Consider the following 20,749-nt stretch of genomic DNA (forward strand, 5'->3'; position numbering starts at 1 on the left):
GGAAGAAACTTGGGTTTTGCTGTAAAATCAACAAGTTAAGAGGTTATCTAGTCAAAATCGGTGCTGACACAAACTGTGTTATTTAAGATTATGAGAACAGTGATTGCCAATAGTTACAGCCACTGGACAGCAAGTGTCCATAGTTACAACTCATATTAAAGTCATTAGTTTTCTTATAAAATTATTAAATTATTACGATAAAGATAATCTTTTATTTCTCTTAACTAATTTGCACTTACATTTTAAAAATTTATGATGGTATAAAATATGTGCATTGAGTTTTACATCAAGTTTACACAAGTTTACTATTTTAGATGAATAATTGCTTAGTTAAATTCTCTTGAAAATTTGTACATATACAATTTCTTACTTGAGTATTATTACCAGTCATTAGAAATTAACAAAACATGTGAATGGCACTGACACTGTCTTCTCTGTTTGTCTTAACTAATCTTTTGTCATTTTCTTTGCTTTCTCTACTTTGGTATTTATTTCTGAGGTGTGAAACACATGGGTCAGGAACAGAGAGAACTGCTATGAAGAATAGGAGGGAAGCAAACTTACAATGACAAGTAAATAGTTGTTACTATAAAATAATGAAAATATAATAACGTGAATATTTACTATCTGAGCAAATACACTGAACTGGCTAAAACAAACAAACAAAAAACACTTATAAAATATCCTCTCTCCAGTGGATAGGCCAACTAGTGCTCATACTTCCCCATCTTGAAATGTTAAGCTCTCTTATTAAAAGCCAATTATATAAAGCCAATATATGTTATTTATAGGTGCTATTTCAGCAAAGCCACTATGAATGGCACGTGTGTTATAAGTTTCAAAAGCAATCATTTTATGTTCCTCATAACAAGGCGGACAATTTAAAAACACATGGCATCGTGGCTGTTCTGTGTAGCAAAAGTCAAGTGGTGAAAAAAAACAGCCACGGAGAAGGTACATAACAGCAATATAATTGATATTCAAGGGCAGTTTCTTTGGCTTGATACATCTAAACAATTGGTTTACTTTCCCACTCTTTAAAGGAAATCTGAAACAGCAGAAAACATATTTAAAATTTTAAAAAATAATATTACTTCAAGGTCAAAAATGTATCAGTTTACATTGTTGAGTGCAATCAAGGCATGCCTCTTCTTGTGAAAGAAAAAAATATGTAATTTCCCTTAAAATTAATGTGAAATATTAAGAAGGCACTAATTTGAAACTTGCCTGGTTATCATTACCATTAATGATTTATTAAAGGAACCTGCAAAATCAAAGCTGTGATCAGAAAACTGGGGATGTGTTTCCCAAAATACAGTACATCAACCATCTGATTCAAAATTACCTAGAGTGTTCATTAAAATGGATATTTGGCCTCAGACCTAAGGAATCAAAATATCTGAGTGGATGAATCTGCCTTTTAACTCAATTGTCCCTAGACACACTACAGTTTAAGAATTACTAACACCAAAATTCATTGAGTAATCATTCCACCTCATTTCCTGCAGAGTCTACTGAAATTTATATGTGCCTAATATACTCACTTGCACTTGAAATTTTCAGGAGTTATGTCATGCTGGTGAGGATACTGGGAATCCCAACGCTGACATGGAATTCCATTCCAAATAGTACTGATGGTGCCCCGGTAGCCTTCTCCTTGACCTTGAATGCATTCAGTTGTTTCCATAGGGACATCTGTGTCATTCATAGTACCATGAGCTATTGGTAAGAAGAAATATTAAATTTGAGTAAAATCTTTTAATCTGTCATTTACCTCTTAGTTTTAATTTGCATATGTATTACTAGAGTTTTCTGTCACACAGGTTTTTATAAAAATTGAGGAGAATTAAAATTCAAGTTATCATATTGCTATCTCATTCAACCTAAAGGAATGAGTTACTATGGTGGACTCAACTATAGGATTTCTCTGCTCATGAAATAGAATGTTCTAGCTTGGCTTGACATAGACTAGTTTGAAAGAACATCATATGATAGCACTTAAATTTCCTAGATCTATCCACTCATTGATTAATATTAGATGTAAAATCTTTCTATTTATTAATGTTTTTCAAATGTGTTTTTTAATCACTTTTCTTACTTTAGAAATTGAAAAACATCTATTAAGTAATATAGTGACCACATAGGAAGATTAAAAGGTGCTATGTTGGGGCATCTGGGTGGCTCAGTCACTTAAACATCTTCCTTTGGCTCAGATCACAATTCCAGGGCCCTGGGATGGAGCCCCATGTCAGGTTCCCTGGTCAGCGAGAAGTCTCCTTCTCCCTCTGCTCCTTCCCCTGCTCATGTTCTTTCTCTCTTTCTCTCTCAAATAAATAGATAAAATCTTTTAAGAAATTTTAAAAAATAAATAAAAAGCACTATGCTATATGTTTGGCCATAAAAAAAGTGAGAAAGGGAAAATTTGACTAGAGAACAGTTATTTTTTTAATCAATTTATCATTATTACCAGCCCCATTCCAATTTTCTTTTCATTCAAACACTAAAATAGTATATTTTTTGGAAAAATTCTTTAAAGTCATTTTACTTCCTTGTGGCACTATAACTAATATATGCTAAATAGACAGTATTTTTTTTTGCATTTTAAGGTTACTTATTTATTTATTTATTAGAGAGAGAGAGAGTGCTGGGGGGGTGGGGAGAAGGGACAGAGTGGGAAGCAGGCTCCCTGCTGAGCAATGCGTCTGATGTGGGACTTGATTCCAGGACCCTGGGTTCATGGCCTAAGCTGAAGGCAGACACTTAACTGACTGAGCCACCGAGGTGTCCCTAGACAGTATTTCTGAAATGACTCTATAGTTAATCCTAATGAGTTTGTTTAAATGCATATAAAAGTTGGTAATGGTATTATCCATGATTTTCCTCCAGTATGATAAATATATTCTAAGCTGGTGTCTTAATTTTTAATCAGTTTTTTAGTATTAAAAGAAATCAGCTGTTCCTAGGCAGAATTATCTCCTGTTTTTTTTTCCTAGTCCAAGTACAATTCTTACCACATTTCATGCAGATCAAAAAATCTCCATAACAAAGTAAGAAGTACAAACTTAAAATTTTACTACAACTTGGACTTTCTCTTTAGTCTTTAATGTTTATCCAAACAAAATGTAACTGAAAACTTTCTAGAGCAACTAAAATTCATACACTTTCTCAAAACATACATAAAAATATTTATGATTCAATAAAGTCAATGTAAACTCCCCAGTTACCTTTACAATCTAAATGGTCATTAAAGATGTCCCTGGATAAAACTCAAACTGACATACTCTAATACAATTTAGGATTTGAATAAATGCCTTTGATTCATCCATTTAGGAATTATATGTATCATTTCCCAAAAGAAGTCAGAATTAGACATGCCTTCAGAGGCTAGGGATGTCTATAAAATGTTCCATAATTAATAGTGTAAGTTCTTTTTAAATGGATCCTCAATTTCATTTAAATGTATTTCTTTCTGGAGTGCGTGGCTGGCTCAGTTGGTTAAGTATCGAACTTTGATTTTCATTGTGGTCATGGAATTGAGCCCCACGTGGGACTCCATGTGCAGTGGGGAGTCTTCTTGAGATTCTCTCTCCCTCTCCCTTTGCCCTTCCCTCTGCTCACATGTGCTCTCTTTCTAAAATAGATAAATCTTTTAAAATTAATGAATGAATGATTAATAAATTAATTAATACATAAATACATACATACATAAATTTCTTACAAATTACTACTCTTTATGGCGCTTAATGTTTTATTTCATTCAACTCCATGCAAACTAAGTGGAACCCAAGTTTGGAGTTATTCTATGAAACTTAGTGAAAAAGAAGGAAGATTAATTAATGACCATGTCAACCACTGGAATATGTTGTATAAGCGGATTTCCATATGTTGCCCTTAAAATAACTTTTCTTCAGTTCCATTTAAAAAATATTTTTATCTTATATATCTACTGCAGGCAATGAAAATTTGGCCCAGAAATACCCTAAATTAAAAGGAACTTCAAATGGAGATAAGCAAAATGTCCAGAGAGTGATCCACAAAGTGGTCATTGACAGTTGATTTCTGAGAGTTAATATATACTGATATTGGTAACATATCAATTCAAGAAGAACAAAATTTATTGGCCTGAAGAAATGACTTGTATGGAAAAACTTAGTGCTAGTTAATCAAGTCCTTTATTATTTTAATATTTAAGTTCTTAGATTAGGGGCTTCTGAGTGGCCCAATTTCTTAAACATCTGCCTTCGGCTAAGGTCATGATCCCAGAGTACTGGGATCAAGTCCCACAGCCTCTCCCTCTCCCTTTGCCCCTCCCCCTGCTCATGCTCTCTCTCTCTCTCTCTCTCAAATAAATACATAAAATCTGTAGAAAAATAAAATAAAGTTCTTAAATGAAACAGAAAGTAAGATAGATTATACAGGAACTATATTTTATCAAAACAAATGCCACCAAGCTACTATATTTCTGATGATTTAAGTTAACTGTTAAATGATTTTAAGATACTGGGTGTATGTGGAGGGGAGCATCTTTAAAGGGTGATAACTTTAAAACAGTTAAGAGATCAAACTTGTACTGACCTATTTCATATCTAGTTACAAAACGATGATGTAAAAAAGACAAAAACAAATGTCTTCAGCAACATATCAATTCATTACCTTAACATTTTAAGAAGTAAAGTTTATTCCCCCACTTCCGGGGCACAAGTTCATGGGAAGCAAACTGAGAATTTAGAACCCAGACAAAGGGAGGAAGGTCAGAGTTATGGCAGCCAGAACAAAAGTACTTTAGTTAATCTTCTTAGGGACTATTTTTCTGTCTTGGGTACTTCTACTGTCTCACTTTCCTGTGTATTTGTGTGCATTTGGTTTTATATGTTTATTACTGACATATTTTTCTCAACTATTACTGTGACACTGTGAACATATAATCTAAAAACCCAGTCTTGGTGAGTTTCAGGGTCAATCAGGGCAGCCTTTGGCTAGACGTGGGTCCATCACATCTCACTGAGAACATAGCTAGAGGCTGAGCCAATGAAAGATTAACATGTTCTGCTCTTTGGACACTACAATGTCAATTTAAGATTAAAAATCAGATATTATTTCTAGAATTGTTTTATACAAGAGTAATTGGATTTACAAAGTATTTTTTCATAAATATCTTTATTAAGGCAACATTTTATAGAAATAACCCATGATAATTAAAATTTGAAACACAGAGCCTTAAACTCAAAACAATTTAATTGCATTTTTTAAAATAAAAGGACAGATAATAAACAAATATTATCATAATTCATGAAAAAATCAATACCTAGGAAATTCGGTGAGTAATCACATGTTCATCAGAAAATTTGAAGAGGAATCATAAAATTTTAAGGCTAGTAGAAAGTGGACATTTTCCTAATTTGAGGTAGAAGTTTTCAAATTTTAGGAGTATCTGTGAAAAGTAATATCTATATTACAAAGTAATATCTATATTATAAAACCCTATGTAAAAAAAAACTTGAATAAAAATATTGAGGAAAATATTTCACTATTGATTCATCCACTAAAATTCCAGTGTCAAGTTCAGAGACCTACCTGTTGATACTAACTTTGCACCTCAACTACAGAGGTCCCCAACAAGTTTTAATTAAAGATTTTTTTGCTGCAATCATAAAATCATCATTTGGACAATTTTGTTGAACAGTTTTTTTCTTGAATTTCATTAGTATAATTTAAAATCTTTGATATAAATTTAAGGAATCACTAAATATTCACTTAAAGACAGTGTAAGTTAAAATGAATAAATAAAAACACAAGCTTGGATTTGTTTTAAATAATTGGATTATTTAACAGATTCTAATCTTTTGGTGGAAACTTGAACCTTTTGAAATTATAGAAATTACACAATACAAAGAATTACTGCACATTAATAAAAATAGAGCATAGTACAGAATAAATAGAACTTTTTATTAGACCTTGCTATAGGCTGAATGCTTGTGTCTCCCCTAAATTCATACCTTGAAATCCTGTTACTGGACAAGAGTAATTGAATTAATGTGATGGTATTAGGATGTAGGGCTTTTGGTGGGTGATTAGATTATGAAGGCAGATTGTTAATGAATGGGATCAGTGCATGTCTAAAAAAGATACCACAGAACTCCCTCATCCTTCCACCATATGAGGAATCTCCTGGCACCTTGATCTTTGATTTCTCAGCCCTCAGAACTCTCAGAAATAAATATCTGTTGTTTAGAAGCCTCCTGGCCCTTGGTGTTCTGTTACGCAGCCCAAAACAGGCCTCAACAAAATATTTTAAAAATCTAATTAGTAATATTCTTTTTTAACTTTTATTTTAATAAGCACCCATAACTTTGAAATATATAACCTCAAAGAACTTGATGTTTTAATTCATTGGAAATATTCCTTATGATTTTAACTATGAACTAGCAGTACTGAGATAATTTTTTTTCATTAACTAAAAAGTGCCCTCTGAAGTTAGCATGTCTGTATTTATCCCATTTGACACTCAGCTCCTAGAAGTGACCTCATAAACAAAAACTGCATTTCTGGTGGCAATTATAGAATAAAATGAAAAACTTATTATATTTTTGAATATATTATCTGATGAGGATCATGTGAATGATTTTTCATAGACCATTTACCTGTGATGCAAATGTTTCAACTCTGTTCCCTACATAGGTAGTTCATACTCAAACAAGATGAATTATTCTTGAATTGCCATAAAATAGACTCCTTTATCTGTCCTACTGTATAAATAACAAAACTTGGTGCAAAAACAAAACAAATGTTTCATACCAATCAATTTGGGAAAAACTATTAAATCTGGGGGAAAGCTATCCCTTTGAACTTAAAACTTTAACATGGGATCTAAATAAGAGAAGATTTTGAAGTGTCTAGTGCCAAGCAAAGTGTTAAAGAATCACAAGAACATCCCTAAATATCAGCGGACATTGATCAAGTTTAGCCAAAGCAACATGTGTGTATCTTCATATACACAAACATTTTTGCAAGTATGTCTACCAGGCACACCGAAAATACTAGAAACACAAATAAGAGAGTTCCTCACAAATAAAATATTTGTTCAAGGCTGTCAGTAGTGACTACCCTTTAGAGCAAGTGCAAAAATAGTTATATGATCCTTAGTGGCCTATGAATGAAGAAATGTTTTTCTTTGATGATTGACAAAAAATGTTCTATTTGAAACTGCTTTACAAAGAACATGTGCTACTGACAGTTTTCACTGTCCTTTCACAACATAATCAAATACCATAGGTGCCTCTTGGAACATTCATTTCACCTCATTGGTATGGATGTGTAATGATGATTGCTATAATATCTGGTCAGGAATTTCAAAGTTTGAATAGATTTTTTGAAAGAATAAACATGAACTGTTATGTAATCCTTTAGATGAACATCTTGCCACTTAACAAAAAAGCCACTAGAACAAGATGACTAAAAAGAAATATGATCCATTTTCTCGGTGAAAGTCTAGCCAAATTTTTGCTGAGATACCACACAGCTCTGATGGAGGTCTGAGAAAGGCAACTGGAGAATATGAGTGCATGTGTATGTTACAGAGAGCCATGCCCAGAGCTCATAACCTCTACATAACAATTAGTAAATCCTTGCAGTTACAGTCCCCTTCTCCCCACAAATTCTAAATTTCCCCATCACAGTAAACTATTGCTGTTCTTTTGCCTATAGCTAAAAGCAAGTAGTTCCTTAGACCATTGGACAAATACCTGATTATTCCTTGGAACACTTCAGCCCAACCTAATCTATTCCCACTTCAGCTACTGAAGAGCAACTGAAACATAGGGTTTGCTTTAGGTTGATCCCTGGAGACTGAGAACAGTGTGTAAAGCTATTCTCCCATCAACGGACTTGTGCTTTTTGGTCCACAAATGGCAAGATCAGGCTCAATGAAAATTTAAAGAGCTTCTTGTTTTAAAATTGACATGGGAAAGTAGTATAAAGACCTCCAAAGTACAAACCTCAGATTGGTTGTACATTTGCTTTCCATGTGAATCTAGAATTCCTATCTGAAACTTTTCCTTGGACTTTATCCAAGCCTTTTCTGGTAGAAAATGCTCAAGAGACAAGACTTTCATGAAAGGTTTTCAATTCTATACTCTTATTCCTTAGAAGATGACTTGAAAAAGACCTCCAAGTATAAGATCTGTCCCTTGAGAAAGGGTGTTGATGTTATTGTTTTTTCCTGACTCAGAATCAATGAGATTTTATGTCTATGAATCTCTTCTAGCCTTGGATGAAATAATAAAATACAGAGAAATATAGGCTTTCTTTAAGAAAGAAAATAATTAGCTAAAATTATTTTCCCAACATGTAAACACACAAGGGTACATATTCTCTTAAAATGACACCAATGTACATTGGTTACTGGAAGGAAGGATTCTTTTATTTATTACCAGTGGCAACATGCCTGTATTAGTCTGCTTGGATCACCATAACAAAATACTATAGATGAGGTGGCTTAAGCAATAGAAATGTACTTCTCGCAATTCTGGAGGCTGGGAAGAACAAAATCAAGGTGCCAGCCAGTTTGGTTTCTAGTGAGAGCTGTCTTCCTGGCTAGCAGATGGTCACCTTCTTGCCATGTCCTCATATGGAGAAAAGAGAGAGATCTCTCTCTTACTCTAAGGCTACTCATCCCAGCAAATTAGCATCCCACATTTATGACCTCATTTAACCTTAATTACCTCCTAAAAACCCTATCTCCAAATATAGTCACATTGGGGATTTAAGGCTTAAATTATGAATTTGTGGTGGAGGGGCGTTGCCTGGTTCAGTCTATAACAATAGGCTGAATAGAAAGATATCAAAAATCTGCCTTGGTCACATTTCTGAAATGAAGAGTTGTCTTATGGGTATAAAGTTTCAGTTGTTCAAGATGAATAAATTCTAGAGAACTAGACATTTCTACAACATAGTACCTATAGTTAACAATACTATATCATATACTAAAAAGATATCAAGAGTAGATCTCAGGTTAAGTGTTCTTACACATACTTAAAAAAGTGGGGGCCAGGCAGGAGGAAACTTTTGGAAGTGATTATTATGTTTATTACCTTGATTTTGGAGATGGTTTCATGGATATACAGCCATGTTCACACCCATCAAATTGTATACATTAAATATGTTGAGATTATATCAACTACACCACAGTAAGTTGTTAAAAAAATTAACGAAATGGTTCTGGGCACATATGTATCTAGAACTTAAAAGGAAAAAAGAAAAAAGAGGAAGAGGAAAATAAGGTAAAACATGATGAAACTTGTCTATTTTTTTGGTAAAGAAAATGCCATTGAGACAACCAGCAACAAATGAACAAAAGTAGCTCAGGGAAGCGTGAAACCTTAGGATGAGTTGAGGATATAGGAAGAAACCTTCCTGGGTAGTACTATGTCTAAGAAAAGCTAAGTTGTCATATGAAAGAAAATCTAGAACCATAGAAAAAATTCCAGGAGATGCGCTCGTGCACACATGCACGCACACACACACACACACACACACACACACACACGAAAAGCTACCATTGTGTAGAAATAACATTCATTCATTCAACAAATCCCTGTCATGTCCAAGGCAATGTGCTGACACAAAAAAGAGACATGATCTTTGCTCCGTTGGAACTTAGAAATTTTGATAGACTTATTAATCAAATAATTTCAAAATCAAAGGTAAGGACCAGACTCTGAAAAGTACTTAAAAGGAGAGGTTTATGGTGGTATAAACATATAATAAGGAATTTGACAAGTCAGAGAAGTCAAATGAAGAAATGATAACTGAAGAGATCATAACTGAGTTAAAATTTGAACAATAAGTCACTGTCAACTGGGCGGGGAAGGATGAAAAAAACTTTCAAGGCAGAGGAGATGGCAGGGGTAAAGGAACTGCAAATGAGAATGTGGAAAAAATGAAGTACAGGAAGTAAGCTATTCTGGCTGGAATAGACAGGAATACTATACAGTGGTAGTATAGAAGGTGGGAGATATGGGTAGGGAACTAAAAATGGCTTTGTATTTGTTCAAAAGGTTTTTTGTCTTTGTAAGGTCAAAGTAAATCATTGAAGCATTTTTACTTGGGGGTGTGTGTGTGTGTGGTGTGGTGTATTAAGGATACGAAATGATATACTCAGATTTTTATATCATTCTGTTTGTAGTGTGAAGAAGGGAGTAAGGGGAAAAAAACAAGTAAATATGGATCCAGCTCCTTTCAGAAGGCCATTTAAATATTCAAGACAAAAATAACACTCTCTTACATAAAGGAGACAGCATGGGAGTGATGGCCAGATTTGAGAGGTACATACAAGAGAAACTGACAAGTCTTAGTGATGGACCCAATGTGAAGAGTAAAGGAAAGAGCATGTCTAGGATTATTCTAGGTTTTTGGATTTTAAATGTAATGGTGGTACCAGTCGTACAAATGAGGGTTGAAAAGCAGATTAGACCATCCTACAAGATAAAGGAAGAATATCAAGAACAGTGATAGATGATGGAAATCTCCAACTGGGTGAGTCACTGGTGGTAAGAAGTAGAAGACAATTGGAGCAGCCAACAGGTATATGAGAGTTAACGTATATTCTTTTTTTTTTTTGAGTTAATATATATTCTAATGGAACCTCAGCCTATTTTTCTGAAAAACATAGTTATTTTTAATTTTAAATATGTTGTATTTATTAGCATCCAATTAGATTACTATTTTAATGAATTAATATTTTAATTTATATTTTAATTTCCAATTTTATAAATATTGATTCATATAGTTCAATACATGATTTGGGGTTCTCAATAATGGTAGAGTGTAAAAATATCTTCAGTCCAAGAAGTTTGTGAACAACTAATTTATATAATCAATTAGATTTTCTATGACATATCAAACAAAAGACAGATTTTCAATTTCCAGAGAACTATTTCCACTTCAGAAAAATATAGTTACTCCCAACAAATATTATATCTCTTTGAAAAGTAGTGAACTAATCTATGGAACAAACTATTATTCAGAATACAAAGTGATTATAGAGGAAAATCATAAGAAAATCAGTACTTCATTCAGGGGCTATACAGGACTCCCAATCTTGTTTAATATTTGTAATGTCTTAAAATTCCAAATACCTGGAAATCTGTTAAAAATTATATAGCTTGGTAGACCCACATATGGATGGTGCAGAGCAAAGGTCACTCTGTGCAGCACATGTGAAACATGGTCGTGGAATTTTTAAGGAAGAAGATCCATGAAGACACCCGTGCCCATTAGCTCCTTCAGGCCAACGTCTCAGAGTTCCATTTCATCCAGTTCTGCTCACTCAACTCAGATGTTGTCGGGATAACTTGGTGAAATGACTCCCTCTGTGAGACTCAGTGAGTCTACCTCAACATGGAGATGAGAGACTTGGTGAAATGACTCCCTCTGTGAGACTCAGTGAGCCTACCTCAACATGGAGATGAGAGACTTGACCCAAAATTCTGAATCAGGTGACTCTGACCCCTGAAACAATCAATTGCCTTCTACATGCTCCTGTTGACTGAGAAAGAAGCCTGGTAGAGGAGGAAAAAGACAGAACAGGAGCCAGAAATAGGATGACATTCAGGGGTGGGGCACAGAATTCTCTCAGGAGCAAATGGGAATGCCTGGACCCTGCTCAGAGGGCCTTGTACAGCGATGTGATGTTGCAGAACAAACAGTAGGAACCTGGTCTCTCTGGGTGAGGATAACTAGCTTACAGATGACAGGATCTACCCTTGGGTATCTACATTTTCCCTCTGTGCCTCTAGGGAGCCCCTGCACTGATTGACTGAGATAGAAACCTTATTGACTCAGAAATAGAAAGCTTGCTTAATAGCAGCATCTGGACTTGAAACTTGCCCCTTCTTCAGATGACCAGCTTACTTCATTCCACAACAGGGGTGGCTCCAGAGCGTAAGCATGCTGAAACCTTATGGCAGCTATAACGTATCCAATTCCCTCTTTTCTACCCCTGTGCTTTTTTGATTGAGTAATTCTTAGAAGAGAACTGGATATATGCATATTATACTATTCCGGATGCATTCAGAAGGAGGCAATCTGTTCATAAAATTTTGAAACCACTTCTCAGCTTTCTTGAGTATAACTGTCAAATAAAATTGTAATATGTTTTTAAAAAGGTACACAGCCAGAATATTTGTGAGCGGTTGCCATTTGGGTAGAAATCGCCTACTGTGTGGGGGGTAACTGAGAAGGCCAGTCCCAGAACCCTGAGGCCCACATTCACTTTCAGGGATGTACTCACTGATTATAGGATTAAAAGATTGGAAACAAAACGACAGGAACAAATTTGTGGTTCATTCAGCTATTTAACAAATAAAAGGAACAGAACAAAGTATTCAAAACCTCTACTCTGAAAGGGCTCTGAATATGCCCATGTCAAGGCAATATCAGCTTTTACTTTACTAGTAAGAACCAATGCTCTGAAATTCCAATTTTATATAAAACTTGGAGTGTTTTGTTCACTTCTATATCCCCAGAATCTAGAAAAGGGTTTCAGGTATAAGAGCTAGACAGTAAATATGTATTGAATAAACCCTATGGAAAAGGGGCCACCGATCTTTCTTGTGTTTTCTGTGTGCTCCCTGGAATTGCTGCTCATACAAGCATGAGCTTCAGAAGAGACTGAACTTAGATGTGGTCTGAGCACAGACATCAAGCACATACACTTCGACATAAGAAGGACTAAACTTTACCTTTCTCCTCAAAGTTACGTGTCTCTTAAATATGCATCATTTATCTAATAACTTAAAAAAATATTTGACTTTCCTCTCTCCCTCCCTTCACATCCAACTTGTCATCATATATTGGACACCCAAGCTCTTCAATATTGTTCACATCCTTCCTCACCTTGTTATTCTCACTGCTTGTTGCATTAATTCACATGACTGAATTAATGCAGCCTGTTCAAATCAGCTCTTCTCAGACCCACCTGCCTCCTTTCTCAGCCCTCTCCACACCAGTTACTGGGAATGTATAGTAATTCTTCTGGTTCAGTGGTCTTTAGCTGGTGTTGGTATTTTTCGTTTTGCTTTTGTTTTTTGTTCCTGTTACTAAAAGAATTTTTTTTTAAGTATTTAAGTTCCCTCACATGTTTTTAAGTTGACATCTACATTTTTATGGCTGCAAAAGATGTGATTTCTAGCATATGTTAACTACTGACATGTTGAAACCAAAAATTTTATATCACACTTTTATATGTGTGAATGGACTCTAAATACTGGAGTGATTTGAGACCTACCTATTCCTGGATAAGTGTACATTATCAAGCTCTTTTTCTCCTTGAATCATTTTTTATTCCATTCTACTTTACTCATGGAATGTTATTTGAATTTAATGTATTTTATGTTGGAGAGACCTATTCTTCACCCTATCATACTTTTCTGAAAGACTTTTATATTTCAAAATTATTTATTTACATTTCTTGTGACCACAGAATTCCAAGAGATAAATACGAATATACACAACACACGCATATACACACACAAACATATATATGCTGGATAGAGTTATGTAACACTACTGCATAAATGATAAGCAGCATGAATATATAGTATTTTCAAAGGTCTCTTGGTTGAGTGTCACCAAGGTTTTTAGGACAGTGCACCACAATAAAATTCAGGAAGGATGGGCAGCTTGCCTTTGTTCAGTAGGTAAGAAAGGGAAATTATGAATGGGAAGGAAGGATTTTGAACTTGACTAACTCCTTAGTAACACATGCACTTCAAGCAGAAGATTTGGGGCGAGAATTCATACGGAAGTAAAAGAGCTAGAATTTGAACCTCTAAGTTGTTCATGCCCACAGACCCTGAGGAGAGACTTTGTGTCCCCCTGACTACCTGGATACCAATTTGGAGACTTCTGTAATTAGCTTATGCCATACATCAAAAGTGAAGAGATTTTGCAGGTGTAAGTAAAGTCCCTAATAAGCTGACTTTAACTTAATTAAAGGGAGTTTGCCATGGATGGTCCTGACCTAATCAGGCGAGCTCTTTAAAAAAGGATGTAGAGGGGCGCCTGGGTGGCTCAGTGGTTAAAGCCTCTGCCTTCGGCTCAGGTCATAATCTCAGGGTCCTGGGATCCCGTCCCGCATCGGGCTCTCTGCTCAGTGGGGAGCCTGCCTCCTCCTCCTGTCTCTCTCTGCCTGCCTCTCTGCCTACTTGTGATCTGTCTGTCAAAAAAAAATCTTTAAAAAAAAAAAAAAAGAATGTAGAAGTCAGAGGCTCAAACTAACAGAAAACTATGCTGTTGGCCTTGAAGAAGTAAACCTCCCTATTGTGGAGAGAGTCATGTAGTAGGAAGTATCAGACAGTCTTTAGGACCTGAGGACCTCAGCACTGCAACCCAAGAAACTGAATCCTGCCAACAACCAGTGAACTTGGAATGGGATGCTGAGTCTTAAATGATACAGTGTGGCAGGCACCTGGGTCATGGCCCTGTAAAGTCCTATGCAGAGAACCCACCTGAGTCATGCCTGGACTTTTGACCCCCAGAAATTATGACATAATAAATATACGTTGTTTTAAGCCACTACGTTTTTGGTAATTTGTTATACAGTGATAGAAAACTGTTACACAGTTAAAAGCATCACCAAATGTCTTGGTGTTGCATCATAGGCTGTACTGTAAATGTAGACCAAAATATTTGGAAGCATATTCATAAAACATTATATCATAGGCTTTCCAGAATTGCAGAATGTCAACTTTAATTCATTTGAATAAAAATGTAGTCTCCATATATGATTTTACAAACTAAAAGCCTTGCCGTAATGAAATATTTCTAAAATATTCCCAATGTTTAAAACATTATTTTGTTCTTAACTCTATAGGTTTGGCTTACAAATTCTACCATCCTTTCCTTAGAATTAACATCCTATAAACATCATCCTCTGTTTAGCAAAGTCATCTGAATCATTGCATGTTAGTTGCATAATTAGCCAACTCTTCTTTGGACAGAAAAGAGAAAGAAATCTATCTAGTAGTGACGAAGTGTCATACTTATTTTATTTCTTTTCTCTCACAATATCTTTTAAAATAACCAAACACTGATTGGTAAATGTATAGAAGGACAACAGTAAATGTGCAGGTGAGCATGCATGTGAATGTGTGTGTACCTGTGTGTGTATTTATACAGATCTTATTCCAGAGACAATTTATAAAAGTATGAGTACTTAAAACACACACACATACACACACCCAGAATGGAAGGGAAACAAGGTTTATAGTACCTAAGTAGTCTATAACAATGGAAAGCTTAACAAGATTTTAAAAGTCAGTGAGTGGAACTAACCCGATCTATACAGAGAAACACTGTCACAGGAGTCATCTTTTATTTTAAGGGACCAAACAGATGATTCAGTTTCCTTGGAACATTGTGTTCGCGTCGAGAGCCTACCAGATTCTGCAGTTACTTCACATATGCTAGACACATCCTCTTTTTATGGGCTTTATTTGAGTTGTCCAAAACATTTCCTTTTATTAGCAGGTCTAAGTGGGGAGAGATTTACTTTGGCACTATCTCAGTGTGGATAATATTGAATTAAGTTTGTTCAAAGGAATATCTCCATCAGGCTGTACTAGGAAAATATGCAAATGCCTATCCCTACCCTCAGAACTGTCCACTTATCATTTAGGCTGCTGGCACCTGATCCTATGTAAGTTATTTGTCTTTATATATCCATATGTATGCATATCCTTATATTATCAAGCCAATTTATAATGTAATTATACCTTACTAAACTCATGTGATTCTACTGGTCTTAAAGCATTTTAGGATCCAGCTGAAAAAATAAGACTTGTACTCATAGAAATAAAAGCATGGCCAAATCTAATTATCCAGAATTATTTCAAAGAGTAAAAAAGTGTAAGTTAACCATGGAGGAGAGGACCAAGTATACAGACTTAAAAAGCTACCACAAAGCAAGTGAGGACAGAAGGTTTTATCAGAAATGCAGGAGTGTTGAGTAAAGGCCGGTACATAGAAAACAACCATAGCGCAGATAGAGGACAGGTTGGAACAACACAGGCTGTGGACAAGGCAGACAGAGAGGTGGGGTCAGCAACCAGAGATTAAGGATGTCTGTGAGAATCTTCCAGTAGACTTCTTAGTCTTCCTTGCAACTCTGCCATTCACCAAAAGAGGTTCACCGTCACTTGACAGCTCATGTTATGTCTGGGGAGGAACGGTATGGAAAGGATACCAGGTTGGAAAGTAAAAATCTAAGGTCCTTGCTTTTATGGCCCTAATGACATTAGGATACTGCACATATTCCCTGATCTTTTTCTCCCTCAGTGGGGTTTTTTTTTTTATAACATGAGAATGTTTAGGCCTTCACTGTAATTATAAATGTTTTCTGTATATATGTTCACTTGCATATTTATCTCTTTCAAAACAATGACTCTGAAAATTCCAAAAATTTGGGTAGAGTTATGTAACACATTCTTAAAATATTAAAACCTACACACACTAAAGCATCAAGTAAAATAGCTGTTAACCTGTCTCACTAATAATCGCCTGCTTAGACCCAGTCTGTGAGAGGAAAAGGAAGCAATAAATTTGACCTTAACTTACCGCACATTTTAATTGCACAGTACTCCCACGGGGTGTCAGGGTCAAGAGTATAGCACCATGGCCTCGGCTTGCCATCAGGATTGCGGCAATAATTATCATCAAAGCCTTTGTCGGGATATCTGCGAACCACACCAAGAAAAGTGTCGTGTAAATCTGCCTGGAAACACCACCCACCCTTCAGTTCACAAAATAATGTTCGACCTAGCTTGGCTACTACTAGATGGGGGAAGAAAAGATTTCCTGTTGTGCCTTACGAAAACTGCTATTTATCAACTATTGCATCTGTTAGCTTATGTATCTAATAAGTACAGAATACATCCCTTTTGCTGATAAGTTAGGTCCATTTGGTACCTGTCCACCAGCTGAGGTCCCAAACTGAATCCTCTTCTCACAAAGCCCAATTAAGGACAGATTACATAAACATGACCTCAGGTAGAATGCTCATTAAGAAAAGGGGTCCTTTTCTGAGGATGGCTCAAAGTTCAAACTGAAAGTTAGGTTCCAATAGTTCTGTTACTAATGATAGCTCAATTTTGAAAATAGAGCCCTTCTAGGTCATACCCTCTCCTCCACCATGGCAAGAGAGAAACTCCATCACACCAGTCTCTCTATACCTTCCTCTCTTTAAATTAATAAGGTCCTGAATTGGTGACTTGATTTTAATTGCTACCATATTCCTTCTGCACTCACTTAAAAGACAAGAGATACACTTAAAAAAGCCCCAAAACACATAGTTTGAATTTAAGAGAACAACAAACAAACAAAAAGGAAAAAAAAAACCACCTTTCAGAAAGGTGGGGATAAAGCTTCCCCTATAATTGTATTTTTATTCTTTATAATAAAAATAATTTTTTACTAAATATTTCATATGAAATGCATGAACCAAAGTAGATATATTTTTTAAACCATTTTATCTCAAAACCCAATCCTGAGGAGAAAAGTAGATTTGGTGGCATGACTTCTCCAGACTGGCAATTCTAAAATACGCTAGGATAAAGCAGCCAAAGAATTGTTTGCTTCACCTTGCATTCCCTTCCTATGGGCATAACTTATGTCATGGTGTCACACATGTGACCCCACTTTACCCAGTCACTGAAGATGTGGCTTTAGAAGGACATTAGCTTGTATCTAGCAACAATGCCTCCTCCCATAGCTTGGACTATGGTCATTACTTAATGAGCCTCTGTCTTTTTCCTGCCATGGAAGAGAAAGAGGAAGCTTCTGTTAGTGCTCCCCCTCTGCACCCCACTGATGCTCCTGTGTTCAGGACCATTATGACTTCAAGGGACTCAGTCTACTCAGCAGACACCAGTCAAATGTGTAGCCAGCATTCTCATATACTTCATAAGTCCCTTCGCCCCAAGGCTATCCAGAAAATATGACATAAAGAGAATTTCTAAAGGCAGTTCATCATGGAGCAAATGCCAGTTTGTAAAAAGAATCATTGGAAGGATGATTTGGTAATATTTTACCTTTCTGGCAAGAATTTGTGCCGGTGTGGTGTCTGATGATCCCAACGCTGACAAATCTTGCCTGATTCTGTGTGATCCATGGGACCTCGATAACTTTCCCCATTGCAGGTCATGCATTCAACTAATAAAATTAAAGTATGGCATGTTAATTGCTTCTGACAGAAAAATCAAGAACACCACTTTTCCATTGAAAGAACATTAAATCATCTCTCTAGCAAAAAGATTTTTAGAACAATTTATGTACCACTTTAATGTTGAATTGGGGTCTAATGTCCATGAAGAGTGACATAAAATACTCCCTACAGAGCTCTTCATATAGTTTACATGGTATTTGTGTAGTTAGTGTCATGCATTTTTGCCATAGTACCAGGACGCTACCTTTCTAATTTTTCAATAGCTGTCCAAAAAGCACCCAGAAACTGGAAATATAAGACAGGCCCTTGAGATCTACCCCTTCCTGGTCTAAAATGCACAGAATTTCAGTGTCTATACTGAGAGTAGAATAATTCTCTTCTCTCAATGTACCTCAAAACACATAAATAGGAAATACACAGTTTAAAATGAGTACACATCATGCCCCTAGGTTTAATGCCAAAATCAGGACCAGGTAAACTTGAGAGATCAACTTCAAACATAAGTGTGGTACTATTCAAAGAACAGCAATATTTTAAAAGAAATCATGGCTCCTTTCTGTTCCTGAGTATCCATGTTGAATAACTGGGCAGCCTTACATTCTTATCTAGACTAGGATAGAAGATGACCTGCTATTGAACTCCTTGTACTCACTGTCTTTAAAATGTATAAGCTCGTGTAATTATGCAGGATCCCACTGATGATTCTGTGAGGTTAATTAATAGTTCTCCTCTGGCTGGCCTCTTATGTCACACTGAAAACTCTGAATCACATCAGCTAGCTGAGAATGAGACTTCTCAAATGGACAGGTTGATTTGTAGCACAGCAGGAATCCTGTGGAATAAATCATTGCTTGGCTTTCTTACGAATCCGGCAAACTTCCCCAAACACATCATTTGTATCTTGTGACTACTGACCATCTAACTTTAGCCAAAGCAGAGAACAGATATAAATGTTTAGCTTTATCCGTTGGTATCTGGCCGAATAGGTATCTGTAATAATTTGGGATATAATATTAGAATAATCACTTCTGGACCTTTGATTTTTATAACCTAATAGAACAGTAACTATTAACTTTCTGAAATATAAGACCATTTGGCTTGATCCATCTACTTCTTTTTATGTAGCTTAATCTATGAACAAGACAAGATATGAATTCAGCTTCTTCTCATTCAATTCTGAGATTCCCCAGACTACAGTCAATAAACACCTGAACTATAAATGAGAGGTGCTCTTTTTGGCCAAGGTCATTTCCACAGTAACATGTTCAACATGGATTATGCATTATCACATCTCAGCTTTCCAGTTCAACGGGGTACAGATTTATTTAGTTCCCTTCTTCAGAAGAATGCAAGGTTTGATATCTTCACAGAAAATAATGTGGCATTTATCATTCTTTGTTCTTTTGTACTGAATGAAAAAGTAGAATAGAATACTATGGTCAGGGGCGCCTGGGTGGCTCAGCGGGTTAAGCCGCTGCCTTCGGCTCAGGTCATGATCTCAGGGTCCTGGGATCGAGCCCCGCATCGGGCTCTCTGCTCAGTGGAGAACCTGCTTCCTCCTCCCTCTCTGCCTGCCTCTCTGCCTGCTTGTGATCTCTCTCTGTCAAATAAAAAAAAAAAAAAAATCTTTAAAGAATACTATGGTCACATGTAAGAAATAAGTGTCCACATGTTCATTCTCTAGCCTTGTATGGTACACAGGAATCAGAAATATATCTTTGTCTCCTTTAGCAGATGCAAGTTGATAAGAGTATATCCCTTTCTAATGAGAGTGAATTAAATTATTTTCTGCAAAGCAGTATTGTGGGGATTATTACAAAACATTTTTCCTAAGCTTTAGGATTTTTAATCTTCTTAAGGGAAAATACTATACAAATTAAACAAATGATTCTATAAGACAACTGCTTTACAAGAATGAGTGTGTTAGATCACTGCTACTCCAAACCTCAATGTACATCAAAGTCACTTTGAGATCTTGTTAATAAACAAATTCTGATTCAGAGGATCAGGACGGGGGCATCCATCATTAGTTCCCAGGGGATACTGATGTTTCTGGTCCTTGGAATTCACATTGAGTAGAAAGTGTGTGGATAATTCATTCTACTCTAGAAGTTCTAAGTGTTTGTTGATAATGGCTTTGTAGGAGAGAATGGATTTTACTCAGATATTGAAGGGAGGATGGATTTGGATAAGCTATTATGGAGCAAAATAAAACAAAATGGTACAGAAACATAAATTAGTGTATTATGTTTATAGCAAAGTGAAGAGAGAGTTATGGATGCAGTTGCAGACCAAAGAAAATTTTTAAAAATAATAAAAGTCAGCAAGAATAGCATCAGATTTTGGTAGGCAATGAAAGTTGTTGTTGGGGTGGGAATAAAATGTGTCCTGTGATAGAACTGAGATGATAAGTATATTATGGTTATAAATTCTTTGATTACTCAGTACTTTTAACATATAAGAAATCATTTGACCCTTGCAATGAGGAAAACAAGGCTTACACAAGTTTTAAGGGACTTACCTAAAACA

General features: G+C 35.7%; 1 protein-coding gene across 5 annotated transcripts in view; it reads right to left on the minus strand.

Annotated features, from left to right (window-relative positions):
- HGF (hepatocyte growth factor) overlaps window positions 1-20,749 on the minus strand; it is a 78,094-nt gene that overhangs the window by 34,639 nt on the left and 22,706 nt on the right. For 3 of the 5 annotated variants that reach the window (XM_047695636.1, XM_047695637.1, XM_047695635.1), the window contains 3 exons: window positions 18,087-18,207; window positions 16,615-16,733; window positions 1,545-1,719 (listed from right to left, as the gene is read on the minus strand). In XM_047695636.1, the coding sequence (XP_047551592.1) occupies window positions 1,545-1,719; window positions 16,615-16,733; window positions 18,087-18,207 (415 nt within the window). Of the gene's footprint in view, window positions 1-1,544; window positions 1,720-6,221; window positions 6,278-15,979; window positions 16,216-16,614; window positions 16,734-18,086; window positions 18,208-20,749 lie in introns of those variants that run through there. The other 2 variants (XM_047695638.1, XM_047695639.1) reach the window with 2 other exon arrangements.

This window comes from Lutra lutra, chromosome 11 (genome assembly GCF_902655055.1).
Source record: "Lutra lutra chromosome 11, mLutLut1.2, whole genome shotgun sequence".
Taxonomy (NCBI): Eukaryota; Metazoa; Chordata; class Mammalia; order Carnivora; family Mustelidae; genus Lutra; species Lutra lutra.